The following is a 19,426-nucleotide window of genomic DNA, read 5'->3' on the forward strand; positions in this document are numbered from 1 at the left end:
TTGGAGGTGGAAGGTATGAGTTCTTGCATGGTTGTTTGGCAGCCTGGAGAAAAAAGAATACTTACAATAAGAAAATTAATGGCCACAGTAGCCCTATACTTTTTATTTTAATTTTTAAAAAAATTATTATTTAAAATTTTGTGTATTATACATGCCTGTATGTGGGTATGTGCATGTGAACATAGGTGTGTATGGAGGCCAGAAGAGGATTTTGGAGCCCTTGGATTTAGAGGCTGTCTGTCATAAGCTACCCAACTCCAGTGCTAGGAACTGAACTCTGGCACTTTCAAGAGTAGAATGTACTCTTAACCTTCCATCTCTCCAGCCCTATGCTTTTGATTTCTGTCAGCCCCTTAGTGAAATTCTTTTAGATGATCTTGTTTGCCTAAGGATAAAAATTTGAAGGCTTAGCCCCTAACCTACTTCTGAGGCTTAAATTTTTTATTGTTTTATATGTGTATTTCTGTTGGACCCAGACTGTACTGTTAGCCTGGCACTAATTTATTTGGGAACTGTATTTGTATTTTGAACTGAAAATTACTATAGAAAAAGGACCTTGATTTGAGATTTTTAGGAAAATACATCTTACACACTTTCTTAAAATATGCCATTTTAAGTATGACTAGTGTATGATTACTTCTAGCAGCTTTAAGGACAGATTTTACTGGCAAAATTACTAATGGTAGATTAAGATGCAAAACATTGCTTCCAGTGCTCAGTGCTTTGTGATTGATTAGTCATTGAATAGAATTTGATATGTGGAGAATGGTGGCTGAGAAAATCCAAGATCAGTCCTATGAGTGACTGACTAGTAATGATCTGAACTATTATCAGCAATCAATAGAACAGAATTTTCTCAACTAGACTGAAAAAGATAACATTCTGCTTTTACCTACTAAGAGACCAAGCAGAAGCTAAGCAGCTTTTAAGAGCTCCAAACTGTAAGGTTAAGAAATATATTTATATATGTAAACTATATATATAAATATTATATATAAAATATATTATATATAAATATGTAATAAGAATATATATTAAGATATACATTAATATATGTTAGTACCAGAGGAATTCTTCATTGCTGAAATAATTTTAGTATAAGTGTTAACTACCTATTTTTCTACTTACCGTAGATGATTAGATTGTTTTACGTGCTACTGATATAGTCACCACGTCATAGTTTGGTTTAGATTGGTATTTAGTTCTTCTCTTGTTATAGCTAACAGTATTTATAGTTGATTCATGTTGAACAATCTAATAGTTTCTTTTTCTCTTCTCTAGTTTTCCCAGAAATATTGACTTGCTTTTACTGATAACCTTCATCTAGTATGATTGCCCTGTGTTCCTTGTTTCTGTCATCTTGAAGATTCTCTTTCTAGACACAAGACAAGGAGTCCCTTTGACCCTCCTATGTCAGTACTGCTGTAATTGTAACTTTATATAGGTCTAATCAGTCTCTATATGCATTAGAATATAGAGACATTGCCGTCTCTAGCCTACTTCCCCCCCGCCCCCCATACAGGGTTTCTCTGTGTAGCCCTGGCTGACCTCAGTATGTAGATCAGGCTGGCCTCTGGCCTCAAGCTCAGAGAGATTTGCCTGACTCTTGCCTCCCTATTGCTGGAATTAAAAGTCTATAGTTCTTTTATTTTTTATTTTTGAAAGGTATCCATCTTTTGTAGCTTCTGGATGTGGTTTTCAAATCTTCCTTACATGTCAATATTTTGAATTGTGTTAAAATGACTTTTTTAAATAAAGCACTTGTCTAATATTGGCATTCTCAAATAGTTTGATTTAATAGTTTTCATGTTATTTATTGCAAATAAGAACTTAATATAACATTTTATAACTAGGAATGTAATTTTTGTATCTAATTCATGATAGTTAGTCCTTTGTATTTTACACTTACATAAACTCATCTGTAATACAGATAAACTCATTATTTGTAAATTAAAATAATTTTATTCTTCACTTTCCACTTTGGTACCATTTAAAATTGAAAATAGATTTTTTCATACACTATTTCTAATTATGGTTTCACCTTCCCTCTACTCCTTTCCAACTCCCCACCCACCCAAATCTACACTTTTTCTCTTTCTCATTAGAATACAAATAGGTTTCTAAAAAGTAATAATTAGGAAAAAATAAAAAAACAAGCAAACCAGAATAGGATGAAACAAACAAATTAACAAGAAAAAGAGTCAAAAAGAAGCACAAGAAGCACATGCAGAGACATACATGTACACACACACACACAGAGAGAGAGAGAGAGAGAGAGAGATACCTGAAAAATACAACATCAGAAACTCTAAGATATATGCAGAAGACAGGGAGGGAGGGGAAGGAAGGAAGCGGAAGGAAGGAAAAAGAAAGACAAAGAAAAGAAGAAAGAAAAATAATGCTCAGATAAAATATTTTGAGGCAAGAAACCTCTAGAAATGCCATTGAGGTCATTTTGTCGTGACTGTCTAGTGCTGGGCATGGAGTCTGTCCTTAAATGTGGTTTGTATATCCAGTGAGATTCCATTGGAGAAAATAATTTTTCCTTTACGAGCGGTTATCAGTTGGAGATAACTTCTGGGTTAGGGATGGGGACTTGTGCTCACTTCCACTCTCAGTACTGGCACCCGTGTTGCCTTAGACCCCTGTAGGCCCAGGGCAGGCTACCACAGTCTCTTGAGTTCACATGAGCTTCAGTCCTGCTGCTGTTTAGAATGCTTTGTTTCCTTAGTGTCCTTCAATCTCCTCTGGCTCCTAGAATCCTTTCACCTCCTCTTCCAAAGGGTTTCTTGATTTCTGAAGGGAAGGATTTGATGGAGACATCCCATTTAGGACTGAGTATTCCAAGATCTCCTACTCTCTGCACATTGTTGTGTTATAGGGATCTTCTTTGTTAATCCTCATAGCATATGATACTGGTGACAGCAGACTAGTGATGCTGATCTTGTTTCAGAACTACATGGATTATTTTTCATTTCATTTTTAAAATGTACTGACTGGGTGGTAGTGGTAGAACGTTTAATTCCAGCACTTGGGAGGCAGTTGGCAGGTGGATCTCTGTGAGTTTGAAGCTAAGCTGGTCTACTAAGTGAGTTCCAGGACATCCAGGGCCACATAGAAGGAGAAACTCTTCTCTCAACAACAAATACCAACAAACAAACAAAAAACAAAGCAAAAAGATTTTTAGGATTATATAGCATATGTTTCCCATATCACGGTGTGTGTGTGTAGAATCTTTATAGCTATGTAAGGTTATCCAGAAGTCTTTTAGTGGGTATGTTAATAATCCTAGGTATGCAGTGAAATACATTTCTATCTAAACCAGTTTTGACAGTCTGCTTTCTAAGACTCTCTTAATTTAGAGTGAAAGTGAGAAATACAAGGCCACAAATTTGTGGAGAATTCTGTTTTATTATATTATGAGGAGCTACTGAAGTAGTTTTGACATTAAGATGTCTCAGAGATATTTGTACATTTATTTTTGTTGCTTGTTTGAATCAAACAATCATAAGGTGTTCTATTTTTTCTTATTTTGTAGAGAATTTTTTTGGTTTAGAAGAGTTGCATTGTAATTCATAGTACTACCAACCTGTAGTATTTTTGCTTTTACACTTTCTGTTATTTCTGGCTGCCACTATCCTTTATGTAAAAATAGTTATAAACTTTACTTCCATGTTTTGAAATAGGTTAGGCAGGTTTTAGAATTACAAATATTTAAATATTTGTAAATGTCTTTGGCATCTGGACACTTTCTCAGGAGGCTAACTCTGGCAACTTTCTATATCTTCTGTGATAATTATCGCATACTGCTTCTGTTGTTTTTATTGTACTCTCCAGAAATTTTTGTATTACTTGGCAGTGATAGTAATAGAATGATTAACTTTTTTCCTTCCTAACATACTGATAGTAAAGTTGTGTCCTTGAGCATATTAGGATAAGAACTTGTTTTTTATTGCCTCAGGCTGTAGCCCTTAAAAAAGTATATGTTTACTTAATGTCCCTTCTCTGTTGTTTGTTGTTGATGGTGGTGGGTGTCTACAGGCTTCCCAGTTGGCATGTATGCTGTAAAGAGAGCTCTTCAGCTTCAACATCATACTATTCTCAAGATGATAATTGTGCATTAGAAAGTGAAGACACACAGTTCCAGAAAAAGGTACCCTAAATGGAATTGACAGTCTGCTTTCTAAGACTGTTTTGATTTAGAATGAAAGTAACTTGAAAAGTACTAGGTTACAAATATGGTAGCAATTTCTGTTTCATTGTTACAGGATGGGAGCTACTGAGGAAATTTTGACATTAAAATAGCTTAGAGATATTTTGTTTTTTTAGCTTGTGATTTAAATTTTGGTAACATACTCTGTTGTACAGTAGTGAATAAAAATGTTGTACATTCAAGAAGAATTGCTCTTTTATTCCTGCAAAGAAATCTACTCTTATAGATTAAAAGCTATCAGCAATTAATATTGCATGGAAAATTTGCAGTTGGAGGCTTGGTAGTTTCTTAGATATAAGTAGGTTTTGAAATCATTTATAATTTCACTGCTTCAAATGATAAAGATAAATGTTGATGTATATTTATCTTTTGCCTCCAACTTTCTGTATTTTTGAATTACAGAAGTGACTTTGGCTGACTATAAACACTCATTTTTGTATATACTGTTCCCATCTCCAAAGGAACCATAGCTTACTGCTTCTTGTGAGTTGTTCAGATGTTTTCCTGTGGGTATAGACACATTCTTAAAATAGGAACGCAAATTAATACTTTTATTTCCATTAAAATAACATAAAAATGTTCCACAAAATGATTTCCTTCTTTCTCCAAGGATACGTGCACATGACCTTTTCATGTTGGTCGTTTCTTCAGATGGCTACATTTTCACTTTATTATATTGGCACAGCAGAATGTATTGTTCCCTTCGTAGACTTTTGTGTTGTTGTTTAGCTGTGTGTGCATGTATACTTACATACACATGTTAAACACATTTGTACCATGACTTAGTTTTATTTACATATTTGGAGGTTTGGGATACGATATTTGGACTGGATTATTTAACTTTTGAGTTTTATAGAATTTTTTTCTGGGATGGAAGATGTAACCTTCTAAACATTTGTTTATATGTTCCTATAAAACCAAAACATAAAACTTTATGACTTTTATCCATAGTCAATAGAACTTGTCTCTAACTTCTTCCTTGATGAGATATTTAAATACCAGATGTTATAAAAATGAATTAAGCAAACTTTAAGTGGGAGAAAATTCTTTCAGCAAAAGCAATATTTTGTATGTGCTACATAAGCTCAGGTTAAAAAAAGGTGAATATGAACTTTCCTTTCTATGAAATACATATTCTACGAAACACATTTAAAGGCAGAGATACAGAAAAATTTAATAAATGTGCCAAAAGAGATGAAACAGAAACATACATTCTAAGTAATTATGGAAGCTTTACTTTGTGTATGCTACAGAATGCTTTGTATAGGATGTGTTTATTAAGCAAATCACATGAGATTCTTAAGCTCACATATTTTATATTTTAAGTGTGGTAGAAAGGAGAGGGATGGAAGAAGATAAAAAATAAGCATGTAAATAAAGTTGAGCGTCAAATGCAATAAGATTGGTTTATAGCAAAGATGGAGATAGTTTTTATGACTGCATTTATTTATCTATCTATCTATTTATTTATTTATTTAAAATAACTTTACTACTTGTTTCTTTGTCACAATGTAGAGTGAAAGAGAGGAACCTAGTAATGCTGAGCTATCAGAAAAATTGAATTTTCATTCACGTATTCCTCCAGAAGAAAATAAATTAAAAGATGACCACACTGTGGATGTACAAGTAAGCTATATACTGCCTTTGCTTTTAAAAATATACCATTATGGTCTTTTTGCACAGGATTGGATGCCTTTGTTTAGTCAACATGTTATATGTTATTTTAGTCATTGTAACATACTGTATAATGGAATGTAAAATTATTCACCTGTTAATAGTAGTACTGATTTTGAGAAAATATTAAAAAAATGTAAAATTATAGATTAAATAATAAATATGACTGTTTTTTAGAAGTAAAATTGTAGGGAAAATATGTTATTTTCCTAACTTCTATTTTTTGGTTCATTATATATTTTCTGATTTTTAGGTACCATATTTTTTCCAGTTTATTTTAACAGCAGAAGTAGTTGTATATAAAACTCAGAGCATTTTTTTATATCAATACTTAAATTTATTTAGGAAATGAAGTTAAAAGAGAAAAAAGTAGGTTAAAATGTTTTGCCCTTTTTCTTCATTCTGAGAATTGTTTTCTATTTTATGCATCAGAATTTATGGAAGATATTAAAAACCTGAATAAATATATTGTAAGCCTAGTTAGAATACTAATACATCTGGAAACCATTTAATCCAACAGTGGTTGAAAAAACTAGGGGTATTTGATTTGAAGACAGAAAGATTAAGAAGAAATAAAACATAGGTTAAAAATATGTTCATCTCAGAATAGAGGAGGTTCATTATATTAGTTTTTAGAAAATATTTGCCAAAGATTAATGTATAGACTAAAACAAAAAAAAATGTTATCTATTGCCTTTGCAATTACATGAGTATCTTGAAATTCAAGTAATTGAAGTCTAGAACAATCTTGGGTTTGATCCTCAAAGGGAGGAAGGTTGAGAACCACTGGCCTAGAAGCTTTTATCCCAAATGCTTTGAAATTTTATTTTGCAGGTGTTATTAGATCATTTGGTTATTGAGCATCTGAAATGTAACTTCTTGATAAGGAGATTTACTCTTAGATACATACAAAATACATGTTGAATTTTAAGGACTTAGGTTCAGAAAAGAATGTAAAATATCACTTAAAATTTTGATATATGCTGAAATAATAGTATTTGATGATGTCCTTTCCTAAAGGCTGTCTACCTTTAAAAAAATGATCTGTATTATTATTTATGGAAATTTCACTGCTACTAATTCTCCAAATGATCACACTTTGAATCACAAGACTGTCTTGTGTCTTCTCTTTGCTCCCAACCTGGCTTACCTATTTTTCAAGGCCTACTGCATCTTGTCTGTAATTCATAGTTTTTGTTTCCTTAAACTTGGTGTGAATTATTCTTACTTGTTATCCTTTGTTAAACTTTTAATACATTGTATGCTAGATATTGAAAATATTAAAATTAAGAGAACTTTCTCCTTATTTAATACACTTGTATTTGAAAAGAAGAGGAAGACAGTAATAGCAATTGAGATATTATGGATATTGTGATGAGACTAAATAGGGAATAGTGGAAGCAGAAAGGAAGAGAGTTGGCTAATTCTATTATAGCTGGTTTTGGGGAGCTGATAAAGATTTCAGACATGAGTAGGTGCTCAGTTGATTTCTATTTGGGAGGGGCCAATGACCTAGAACGTTCAGAACTTTAAAAAAAAGCCAACTATTTATTGCGTTGTAATAGTTGTTACATATATTGTTATTTATTGATACACATTTTCCCATAAACTCTTTAAGGATAAAAGAACTGTATCATACCATTTTATATATTTACATAAGATTCCTTTGTTGCTACTCAATTCATTAATTGAGTAGAAATGGAATTATAATACCTGATACAAAATAGGAAGTAAGAAAGTAGAATGGAGCAAGCTGTATCTGCTAATGTGTGAAAATGTGGAGGTTCTGTGTTAGAACATGAGATAAATTTCTTGGGGTAGTAATGTTGGAAAAAGATTTGTTTTTTTGCATCTGAAAAAGTTTTTATTTTTATTTTTTTAGTACTGGAGAATTAAACCCAGGATTCTCATGTATATTAAGCATGTTACCATTTGGACTAAGTACCCTTAGATTATGAACATTATATAGTCATTTTTCAGCTTTCTATGAACTTTTACCCATCAAAAGAAGTGATTTATTAATCTTAACGTTTAATATAATCCTTATAACAGAATATGGAAACAGCAAAGTTAAGTCCACCTGTGGTTGAAGCACTACCTACAGTTGATTTACATGAAGGCTCTTCCAATGTAGTTGTAGGCAGTGAAAACATCGAAAATAGTTCCAGTTCATCTACCTCAGCAACCACTCCAGTCTCAAACCTTGAGTAAGTCATTGTGAATGGGGTTGGGTGCGGGTAGAAACAAAACAAATTAGAAATATTTCTTAAGAAGACACCTTAATATATTCAAGTTTGATATTTGGGCTAGATAGTATCTGTGTTTTATTTGTGTTTGTTGAATGTAATTGTAATAGTGAGCTTATTTACTTGAGTAGATTAATAAAATCGATTATAGCCTAGCCATGAATTTCTACATAGTGTAGGTTCTACTTAAGGCCTATTTATTTTTAAAAAATAATCTGTGTAGTTATTAAAAAATGTCAGTTTATATATTTCCATTGTTACTGGCATTCCAATAATAGTAAGGTTTTTGTGTGAGTAGTTGCCTTTTTGTAACTTAAAACATTTGGGATATTTAAGCTTAAGTTATCCTTAGTTTAGCAAATCAGTTCTGTGCTTCTGAGTTCCTTCAGTTGTAATGCAGAGGGCAATGCCAAACACCCTCTCTTAATATGTTAAGTATTTAGTTAAGAATTAATAGTAGTTGCCGCCTGTGAGGTCTCATGCCTTTAGTCCCAGCACTCAGGAGGCAGAGGCAGGTGGATTTCTTGAGTTTGAGGCCAGCCTGTTCTATAAATATCAGAATACTATTTATCAGAATACTATTTATCTGAATGGTGTGTTCTTATTTTCCTACTATTAAAAATTATTGATTGGTGAATTTTAAGTAAGGCAGGGAAAATACTGAAATTGGCACATTTTTAAAAGTAAATTGTGAAAGTGCAGTAAAGCATCAGTGAAATGACTTGAAATAATTGTTGGATTTTGCTGCGTGTAACAGTGTTAGTATATTCAGCATCAGCAGAAACCAAATGTTAGAGAATATACACTTAGAAAAAAATAAGATCTTATTTTTATCAGACCAAATAATTGTTTAATGTTTTGTTTTAAAAATAAGTAATGTTTTAGATGGAGAGACATTCACAAGATCAGTCAAGAGTTGATTGTACTTGATTTAAAATAAATAGCCCAGGCTTGCTTAGCTCTCTCAGTCCTCCTGTGTGGCTTCCTAGGTACTGGGATTAAAAGCATGTGCCACTGTGCATGCCCTATTTAAAAATAATTGTTGAAAACATTCTGTAGCTCTACAAGCATTCTGTTTGGGGCTTAGGTTATGCTTCAGTGTCACTGTTAACATTTTAAACTTATATCAAGTTTGTTAAATCACTGGATTATCATTTTTTTTCTTTTCCTCGTTTAGTGAAATAGAAAAATCTGGTACTTTATCTATAGCCAAGCCAAGTGAATCGGAGCAGCCCGAAGCTGACTGTGATGCTGGAGAAGCTTCTGATGCTGGTGCTCCAGTGGAACAACCCTCGTTTGTCAGTCCACCTGAGAGGTGGGTGTGAGCAGTTACTTTTAGTGTGGATCTTTCTGTTACCATTTTGTTTTTTTTATTACAACGGTGTCTTTCTGTGTAGACTACCCCGGGCTAGCCTGGAACGTTATATGAAACCCAGGACAGCTTCAAACACTAGATCCTCCTACCTCAGCCTTCCAGATGCTGGAATGCTGGGGTTACAGACCTGCATTCCCACATCTGATTAGTGATACGATTCTATAATAACTGCAGCATAATTTTTAAAAGTGTTTGGTACAATCTTCATTCTACTTTTATGACTGGAATTTTATTTCTTTGTACTTCTTTTTAGGTTTTCTCTGTATGCGGTAATCATAACATGTATTTTTGTGTTAAACTTGTATAAAACTTATCATCTGGGTAAAATGTTTAATCTATCTTTTGCTTTTAAATAGCCTTGTTGGCCAGCATATAGAGAATGTATCATCTTCACATGGCAAAGAAAAAGTAACAAAATCAGAATTTGAATCAAAAGTTTCAGTGAGTGAACCAGATGGGGATGATCCAAAGTCTGCATTGAATGTTTCAGATACTTTAAAAAATGAGGTTAGTATGTAACTTTGGCTGTCTCACACTCTGTTATGTAATGTACTTTAGTAGTAGAATCTTGAGCAAATTGCTAAACATTTGTTTTAAAATGAGGGATATTATGCATAAAATGGATATACACGCTATTTATATACAAAGTAGTTACTTTGTGATGTTCTGTCTAGTAGTCACATATAAAGGTGTTCTATTATGTGTTCTCTTAGGTATTATATATAATTACATGACTTTCTGCCCACCATCAGCTATTTGGGGCCATATGAATAAAGTCCTTGCCACAACCTTTAAATTAAAGAATATCACTTAATTCAATAAGAGTAAATATATGCTGCTCAGCTATATTCAAGGTACAACTAGATTTTAAACTACTGTCTTGAGCAGATGTCCTTGTTGTATACTTGAGCGTCTTTTGGATATATGCCTAGGAGTGGTATAGCTGGATCTTGAGGAAGCGCTATTCCTAATAGTCTGAGATAGCACCAGATTGATTTCCAAAGTGGTTGTATAAGTTTACATTCCCACCAGCAGTAGAGGAGGGTTCCCCTTTCTCCATAGCTTTATTTGTAATAGCCAGAAGCTGGAAACAGCCCAGATGCCTCTCAGTTGAGGAATGGATACAGAAATTGTGCTACATCTACACAGTGAAATATTACTCAGCAATAAAAAAAAAGGAAATCATGATATTTGCAGGTAAATGGTGGGAACTAGAAAAGATCATCCAGAGTGAGGTATCCCAGAAGCAGAAAGACACATAGAGTATATACTCACTCATAAGTGGATATTAGACATATACTGTAGGATAAACATACTAAAATCTGTACACCTAAAGAAGCTAATCAGGAAGGAGGACTCTGGTTAAGATGCTCAATCCCTATTCAGAAAGGCAAAGAGGATGGACATCGGAGGAGAGAGAAAACAAGCAACAGGACAAGCTCTACCCTGCAGGGTATCAAAGCGGATGCTGAGACTCGTAGCCAAACTTTGGGCAAAGTGCAGGGAATTTTATGAAAGAAGTGGGAGATAGTAAGACCTGGAGAGGACAGGAGCTCCACAAGGAAAGCAACAGATTCAAAAAATCTGGGCACAGGGATCTTTTCTGAGACTGATACTCCAGCCAAGGACCACTCATAGAGATGGCCTGGAACCCCTGCACAGAGGTTGCCCATGGCAGTTCAGTCTCCAAATGGGTTCCATAGTAATGGGGACAGGGACTGCCTCTGACATGAACTGATTGGCTTGCTTTTGATCACCTCCCCCTGAGGGGGAAGCAGCCTTACCAGGCTACAGAGGAAGACAATGCAGCCAGTCCTGATGAGATCTGATGGAAGGGAAGGGGAGGAGGACCTCCCTTATCAGTGGACTGGGAAAGGGACACAGGTAGGGAAGAGGGAAGGTGGGATTGGGAGGGGAGGAGGGAGGAAGGTACAGGGGGGATGCAAAGTGAATAAACTAATAAATAAAAATAATTTTAAAAAAGAGATAGAAAGAAAAAAACTACTGTCTTGAACTGTTATTCTTACAATAAAAGAACAACTTAATCACAGTGAAGCAGCTGTCTTTACTCTTTCTTAAGTCTACTTTAACTGCATAGAAGAACCCAGTAAAAAAGTTCATAAGGAACTGTTAACCCAGCAATTTAGGTTTCCCCCTCTGGTAAGAAAAAACTAGTGAAAAAGATGGTTTTCATCAATGTGAAAGCGAAGTAAATTGAAAGAGCAATTTAAAATACCAACCACATTTTTAAAAATTCCTATTAGTTTGGGAATGTTCTGTTCTTTTTAGTAGATTTTCATTTAAACTTCCTAACTTACATTTCAGAGCTTTACACTATTTGTAGGACTAACTTATGTCTGTCTGTGGTGTTTCCTAGAAACACAGGAGGTCAGTGTTCCGTAGTTCGGAATCTTACAAGAACTTATTTTAATTTTTGCAATGGAGTCAGATCAAGAGTGAGTAAGGTTTGGTTGTCAAATATCACACCCATAAGTAAAAGTAGGCAGACATTAAAATATATCTCCTTTGGCACTCTTTCAGTATAAAATATGAAATTAAAGTGTGGTAGCTAGTTCTGTACTAAAGTTACTTGTTCTCAACTATTAACCAAATATAGTACCCAAGGCCTTAGACTGTGAGGTTGGGCTAATAGTCAAAAGAATGAAATTTTAATTAAATGTGTAATTAACTCCTGAACAAATTAATATCCCAGAAAGGTTATCAGAGATAACACAACTATCCAATTCAGAATAATTCTGCCAAGTTAAGTTCGTGTAAGCCACTTTACTTTCCAATGCAAGAAGATCTTTGAAGCATCTGTTATTTAAAAGATTTACAGGACATTGACATGATGATACAACAGTGCTTTACAAAGTAGTTCCATTTGTAGAAAGTGCATTACAATTTGATTGTGTTTTTTATTAGAGCTCTTAATTGGTGAGAGAAACTTTATTACCTGGAATTCTGAGTGTGTATATGTTATTATCTCTCTTTTTTTTTTTTGGGGGGGGGGTGTCTCTATTATCTCAGCCAAGTGAATTTTTATAATTACTATTTACCAGAGTCAGTTCTCTAAACAGATACTATTAATGAACATATTAAGTTTTTGTTTTGTTTTTGTAATGCACGAGTGGTTAAACCATTTGAGTAGGTAAGTAAATTATTATGCTTAAGAAAAAAAATAATGTGCTCTTTCTCAGATACAGCTCCTCTCAGACAGTGCTAGTGTACTTTTAGTGATTTTTAAAATTTTCATTTCAGTAAGAAGTGGGAAATAGTAAGAGCTGGAGGGGACGGGAACTCCACAAGCAGAGCAACAGAACAAGATAATTTGAACACAGGGAACTTCCCAGAGACTCATACTCCAACCAAGGAGTTATCGTGGAGATAACCTAGAGCTCCTGCACAGATGTAGCCCATGGCAGTTCAGTGTCCAAGTGGGTTACATAGTAATGGGAAGAGGGACTGTCTCTGACATAATCTGATTGGCCAGCTCTTTGATCACCTCCCGCTGAGGGGGGAGCAGCCTTACCAGGCCACGGTAGAGGACAATGCAACCAATTTTGATGAGAACTGATAGATTAAGATCAGAAAGGAGAGGAGAACCTCCCCTATCAGTGGACTTGGGGAGTGGCATGCATGCAGAAAGGGGAGGGAGGGTGGGATCGGGAGGGGAGGAGGGAGGGGCTTATGGGGGAATACAAAATGAATAAAGTGTAATTAATACAAATAAATAAATAAATAAAAATTTAAAAAAATTCATTTCAGGACTTTGAAATACTCTGTAATGACATTCATGCCTTTATTTAGCCTTTTATTCAGTATTGACATTGAGGTTTGTCTTTGTTATTGCTTGCTATAGTTATTCTGTTAAAATTATTCACTTGAGTATTCAGGCTTCTGATTTTCTTTTTATACTGGAAGTAGGGCCACACAATACCGTCAACCACATTTTTGAAAACCACATACCTGCATTTTTACTGACATTGCATATAGGTTTGGAATTAGTGGGTATGTACATCTTGCTAATATTGTGTTTTAGCAAGATATTCTGTCTTTAGCAATCTGATAGATTCCCCATGCTACATTATATATACTATCCTTTGCCCAGAATATCACACTATAGCCTCCATCAGATTGGTGTTTATTTGTCTCTCTGATTTTCTTAGCTTTTCATGACTATTTTTATGATTGCATTTTCTTTTTTTAATTTATTTATTATTTATTACAATTTATTCACTTTGTATCCCAGCTGTAGCCCCTCTCTCATCCTCTCTATTCTCACCCTACCTCTCTTTTCTACCCCTATGCTCTTCGCCTAGTCCACTGATAGGGGAGGTCCTCCTCCCCTTCCATCTGATCCTAGCCTATCAGATCTCATCAGGACTGGCTGCATTGTCTTCCTCTGTGGCCTGGTGAGGGTGCAACCCCCCTCCATGGGGAGGTGATCCAAGAGCCAGCCACTGAATTCATGTCAGAGACAGACCCTGTTCCCCTTATTAGGGAACCCACTTGGACACTGAGCTTCCTATGGGCTACAGATATCTGGGCAGGGGTCTATGGTCCTTGATTGGAGTATCAGTTTCTGCAGGCCCCCCTGGGCCCAGGTGTTTTGGCTCTGTTGTTCTCCTTGTGGAGTTCCTGTCCCCTACACAGGTCTTTTTGTCTTACCCTTCTTCCATAAGATTCCCTGCACTCTGCCCAAAGCTTGCCTATGAGTCTCAGCATCTACTTTGATACCCTGCTGGGTAGAGTCTTTCAGAGGCCTTCTGTGGTAGGCTCTTATCCTGTTCCCTGTCTTCTTTTTGTTGAATTTATTGCTTCTATTCCTTCTGCTGCCTATTGATTTTCAATTATTCTTTACAGTCATTCGTTGGTTGAATGTATTGTAAATACTTCACTCTTAAGGCTTGTTTCATGCAGCTGTTGTCTTAATTTTGCTTTTAACTTTTATAATACCAGTGTATCAAGGTTTCAAAAATGCATTCTATATATCCATTTTTTTGTTAAATCCTTTTACTAGCATGAAATATTAAAAAGAACATTTTGAAAATCTATTTTAAAATTTTTGTGCACATGATACTTGTTACTGATTTTGTAAAGACTGTACATATAACATTACTCCTTTGATAAGTGGATGTGTATATCTTAAAGTTATTTTAAGGTGGTTATATTGCAAGTTCTCTCTCTGTATTATATAATTTCCTTTTTGAATGAGTAATGATTTGATTAGGATATAGTATTCTGCTTGTTTTATTTTTAAAATAAGATGATCTATATTACTAATATGTCAAGGAATATATTTTGTAGTGCTTGAAGTTTCAGTTCTTTGATGTGAGCTTGAATTTTTAAGTAAATCAATATTTCATCTTAAATAGTATTCATTATAAAATTAAACTTTTATTTAGTGTTACAGAAACATTTATGTTTGCCTTCATTATTAATTTTTTAAAAAGATTAAAGTCTAATTTTTTTGCGGGGCATATCTTTCAGAGTTCTGATTATACAAAACCAGGAGAAACTGACCCTACATCTGTCACGGGTCCAAAAGATCCAGAAGATATACCAACATTTGATGAGTGGAAGAAGAAAGTTATGGAAGTAGAAAAAGAAAAAAGTAAGGAAGCATAGAGATTTTATTAAATTTTAAAATTTTTTCAATTATTTAAGGAGGTGGTTTAAATGTGCTTTTTCTTTTTAAATGACAAAATAAAATTTCTAAAAACTTCATCAGAGAGATTTACCACATTACTGCTGATTACCTGTCATTTGCTGGTAGTGTATAGTTTTAATCTTAAATTTCATTTTTAGAGATTTACTGCTGATAGTAAAATAAGAAAGACTAATGATACCATTCCCAATTTATGGAGCAAAATCTTAGACATGGAAAGTTCTATCAGAAAGCTTTAAACTTTTTGTGTAATTATTCTGAGTTAAGAATATTTGATGTTGGAGTTAGAAGTAGAAAGAATAAAACATAAAAACTATAAGGCTGTATTCTCATGGAAAAATCTTTGTTTCTAGTTTGTCAGTTTTGAGATAGCTCAAGGCCAACCAAGGTTACATAGATTCTAACTGTGAATACAGGCTGGCTTCAAACTCATAGCATTCCTCTTTGCATGGCATTTCAAATACTGGGATTATAAGTAGGGGCCACTATGCCTTGCTTGATTTCTCATGTATGTTAAAACTGTAATTTTAAAAGTTCAAACCTGTTCCTTTCTGGAAAGTAGCCTGTTACTTTTGAGATCATTGTGTTGCTGGGGGTGGCAGGAATTCTCAATCATAATCATCATATATATGTTTATAATAATGTTTGTCTACAGGTCAGTCACTGCATCCATCTTCTAATGGAGGGCCACATGCCACAAAAAAGGTCCAGAAAAATAGAAATAATTATGCCTCAGTAGAATGTGGTGCCAAAATTTTGGCAGCTAATCCAGAAGCCAAGGTATTTAAGTTGTTTTAAAAGAAAATATAAGAAACTAGTGGCTTTGTTAACAGCAAACATTAGTATGATGGTAACTATTTTAATGTGAGTTGTTTTTTTTTTTTTTTTTACACTTTACCAGTTATATAAGATTATGCTTTTAACTTTAGTATCAGCTTTTAGTTGATAACATTATACCTTTAAAATTCACTTAATAAACTATATGCAGCCTTTAAAAGCTCATGAAAAGTTTATATATATATAAACTTATATATATATATATATATATATATGACAAGCATTGTAAATTTTAAAAGGACAGATTGATGCAAGGCTAATTTAATACTATAGCCTTAACTAGTAAATTTTAACCATTTAGTTTATTTTTCTCCACATGTATTTTATCTGAGGTGTATTTTAAAAGTCTAAAACTACAGGAATGCCACAAAATTTTAGAATTGAAATATTATTAAACTGCTTTTCATTATTTTTTTGCCTCTTGAAATAGAGCACATCTGCTATTCTTATAGAAAATATGGACCTTTATATGTTGAATCCATGCAGCACTAAAATTTGGTAAGTAATGTAAAATTTTACAAAGTATATTTTATATGTGTATATCTTTATTGAGGTAAGATTATTATATTTGTGTAATTTAATTAACAGTTATGATTGATTAGTATTGATAATACTCCCAAATTGAGAACAAAATGCTCTTCTTTTTGAGGAGGTAACAAAAATGCTAACAGTGACAGGCCTGGTCAAAAGTAATATTGGAGGGGTTTTCTACAAAGAGATACATTAAGAAAAAATTCATAGAAGAGGTAATTTCTGGGCTGAATCTTGAAGTACACATACGAAATTGCAGATGATGAAGGCATGTAGAAGCAATTTAGTTGTGACAAAAAGTTTTAATTAGAAGAGTGAGATGATGAGGCCAGAGCATTAGTCTAGCTACAATCAGACCATCTGGTGCTGTTTGTACTCAGCCTGACAACGTGCATGAATCTCTTTCATCACAGACACACACACGAATTTGCTTGTGTGTGGGTGTACATGTTTGCTTTTGTGGATGGAGGCCTGAATTGTCTTCTTTGATCACTCTCCACTTTATATATTGAGGCAGGCTCTCTCAGTTGAACCCAAAGTTTGCTAATTCCATTAGTCTAGTTAGCTGCCTGGTCCCAGGGAATTTTGGGGGGATTACTGGAAGCTATTGCTCACACTGAACTTTTACCTGAGTGCTGGGGATCTAAACAGTTATTCTCAAACTTGCCTAGCAAGCTTTGTTTTAAAGAAAGGTTGGCTAGCATTTATTTTAAATGAAGAAAGTATCTTTCTTTGAAAAAAAGTGTAATACCCACTTATGAGTGAATATATACCATGTGTGTCTTTCTTCTTCTGGGATAGCTCACTCAGGATGATCTTTTCTAGTTCCCACCATTTGCCTGCAGATTAAATGATTTCCTTGTTTTTAATTGCTAAGTAGTATTCCATTGTGTAAATGTACCACAATTTCTGTATTCATTCCTCAACTGAGGGGCATCTGGATTGTTTCCAGCTTTTGGCTACCATAAATAAAGCTGCTATGAACATGGTTGAGCAAATGTCATTCTTGTATACTTGAGCATCTTTTGGATATATGCCTAGGAGTGGTATAGCTGGATCTTTAGACATATATTATAGGATAAACATACTAAAATCTGTACACCTAAAGAAGCTAATCAGGAAAGAGGACTCTGGGTAAGATGCTCAATCCCTATTCAGGCAAAGGGGATGGACATCAGAAGAGGGAAAAAACAGGGAACAGGACAGGAGCCTACCACAGAGGGCCTCTGTGAAAGACTACCCTGCAAGGTATCATAGCAGATGCTGACACTCATTGCCAAATTTTGGGTAGAGTGCAGGGAAGCTAATGAAAGAAGGGGGAGATAGAAAGACCTGGAGCTCCACAAGGAGAGCAACAGAACCAAAAAATCTGGACACAGGGGCATTTTCTGAGACTGATACTCCAGTCAAGGACCATGCATGGAGATAACCTAGAACCCCTGCACAGACGTAGCCCATGGCAGCTCAGTGTCCAAGCGGGTTCCATAGTAATGGGAACAGGGACTATCTCTGACATGAACTCAGTGGCCTGCTCTTTGATCACTTCCTCCTCAGAGGGGTGCAGCCTTAACAGGCCACAAAGGAAGACAATGCAGCCAGTCCTAATGAGACCTGATAGAGTAGGATCAGATGGAAAGGGAGGAGGACCTCCCCTATCAGTGGACTGGGGGAGGAGCATGGGTACAAAAGAGGGAAGGAGAGTAGGATCGGGAGGGGAAAGAGGGAGGGCATTACAGATGGGATACAAAAATAAACTGTAATTAGTAAAAATAAAATATTATCTAAAAGAAAAAGAAAAAAAAGTGACATTATCTCATTAGCATTTCAAGAAAGCTTGTCTCCAAACAATGGCCTAAAAGAAAATGTAATTGAAGTAGAGAAATGAAATGGAAGACTATTTTTATAGCCTTGGTCAGAAATCATGACCTTGAGCTAAATAATTGTTCTTTTGAGTACAGAAGAGAGAAATATAACTGAAAGACATTTAAAAAGGTAAAGTTGACAGACTTGACAACACTTAGTAATTAGGAATGTAGAAGAGAAAGATATCTAAGAAATACTGCTATTTTCTCTTCATTGCTTTATCATATTTTGATTAATGAATACCGTAGACATAGGAACAGATTTAAAAGGGAATTAATACACTTTTATTACAATATTTGATTGTTCAAAAGTTCATGCTTAAAAGCCAATTGAGGGGTCTGGGAGGTTAAGAGTGCTTACTGTTTATTTAGAAAGACCCAGGTGTGGCTTTCAGCCCCTACATGGCAGCTCACAATCATCTCTGACTCTGCTTCCAAGAGCTCTAATACCCTCTTCTGGCCTCTCTGGGAATCAGGCACACACTGTACTCATACATATATCTAGGTATATACATGTTTGTGTTACAAGTACTTTACCAGCTAAGCTATCTCCCTAGCTCTTTATAGTTTTTTTTGATGAAAATTTTATCTTGATTTTGGTGTCTCTGGAATTCCTTTTTACATTGTTTGTAGGAAGAATTCGTTTCCCACTTCCTGGTTTTCCTGTTGATATTTTATTCAGTAATTCACTGTGTTCCTTAACTTACCTGTATTACAAAGTTCCCTTACATGCGCTTTTGTTATAATGCTTCTGGCCATTGGTCGGTTTATTATATTTTGCATTAAGGCCACACTTTAGTCCTAGGGCAGATTTTTTTTCTTATTTATTTATTTATTTATTTATTTATCTATCTATTTATTTATTTATCTATCTATCTGTCTATCTATTTATTTATTTATTTATCTATCTATCTATTTATTTACCTATCTATTTATCTATCTATCCATTTATTTATTTGCCTATTTATTTATTTATTTATTTATTTATTTATTTATTTATTTATTTATTTATTTATT

General features: G+C 34.3%; 1 protein-coding gene across 3 annotated transcripts in view; it reads left to right on the top strand.

The window, feature by feature from the left end:
- Positions 1–19,426, top strand: part of Suco (SUN domain containing ossification factor) — a 63,594-nt gene that overhangs the window by 7,763 nt on the left and 36,405 nt on the right. For all 3 annotated transcript variants that reach the window (XM_055624516.1, XM_055624517.1, XM_055624515.1), the window contains exons 2-9: positions 4,042–4,153; positions 5,729–5,839; positions 7,940–8,094; positions 9,311–9,448; positions 9,865–10,015; positions 15,002–15,125; positions 15,835–15,959; positions 16,447–16,514. In XM_055624516.1, the coding sequence (XP_055480491.1) occupies positions 4,042–4,153; positions 5,729–5,839; positions 7,940–8,094; positions 9,311–9,448; positions 9,865–10,015; positions 15,002–15,125; positions 15,835–15,959; positions 16,447–16,514 (984 nt within the window). The remainder of the gene's footprint in view (positions 1–4,041; positions 4,154–5,728; positions 5,840–7,939; positions 8,095–9,310; positions 9,449–9,864; positions 10,016–15,001; positions 15,126–15,834; positions 15,960–16,446; positions 16,515–19,426) is intronic.

Source organism: Psammomys obesus, unplaced genomic scaffold (genome assembly GCF_907164565.1).
Source record: "Psammomys obesus unplaced genomic scaffold, mPsaObe1.curated_primary_1811, whole genome shotgun sequence".
Classification (NCBI taxonomy): domain Eukaryota; kingdom Metazoa; phylum Chordata; class Mammalia; order Rodentia; family Muridae; genus Psammomys; species Psammomys obesus.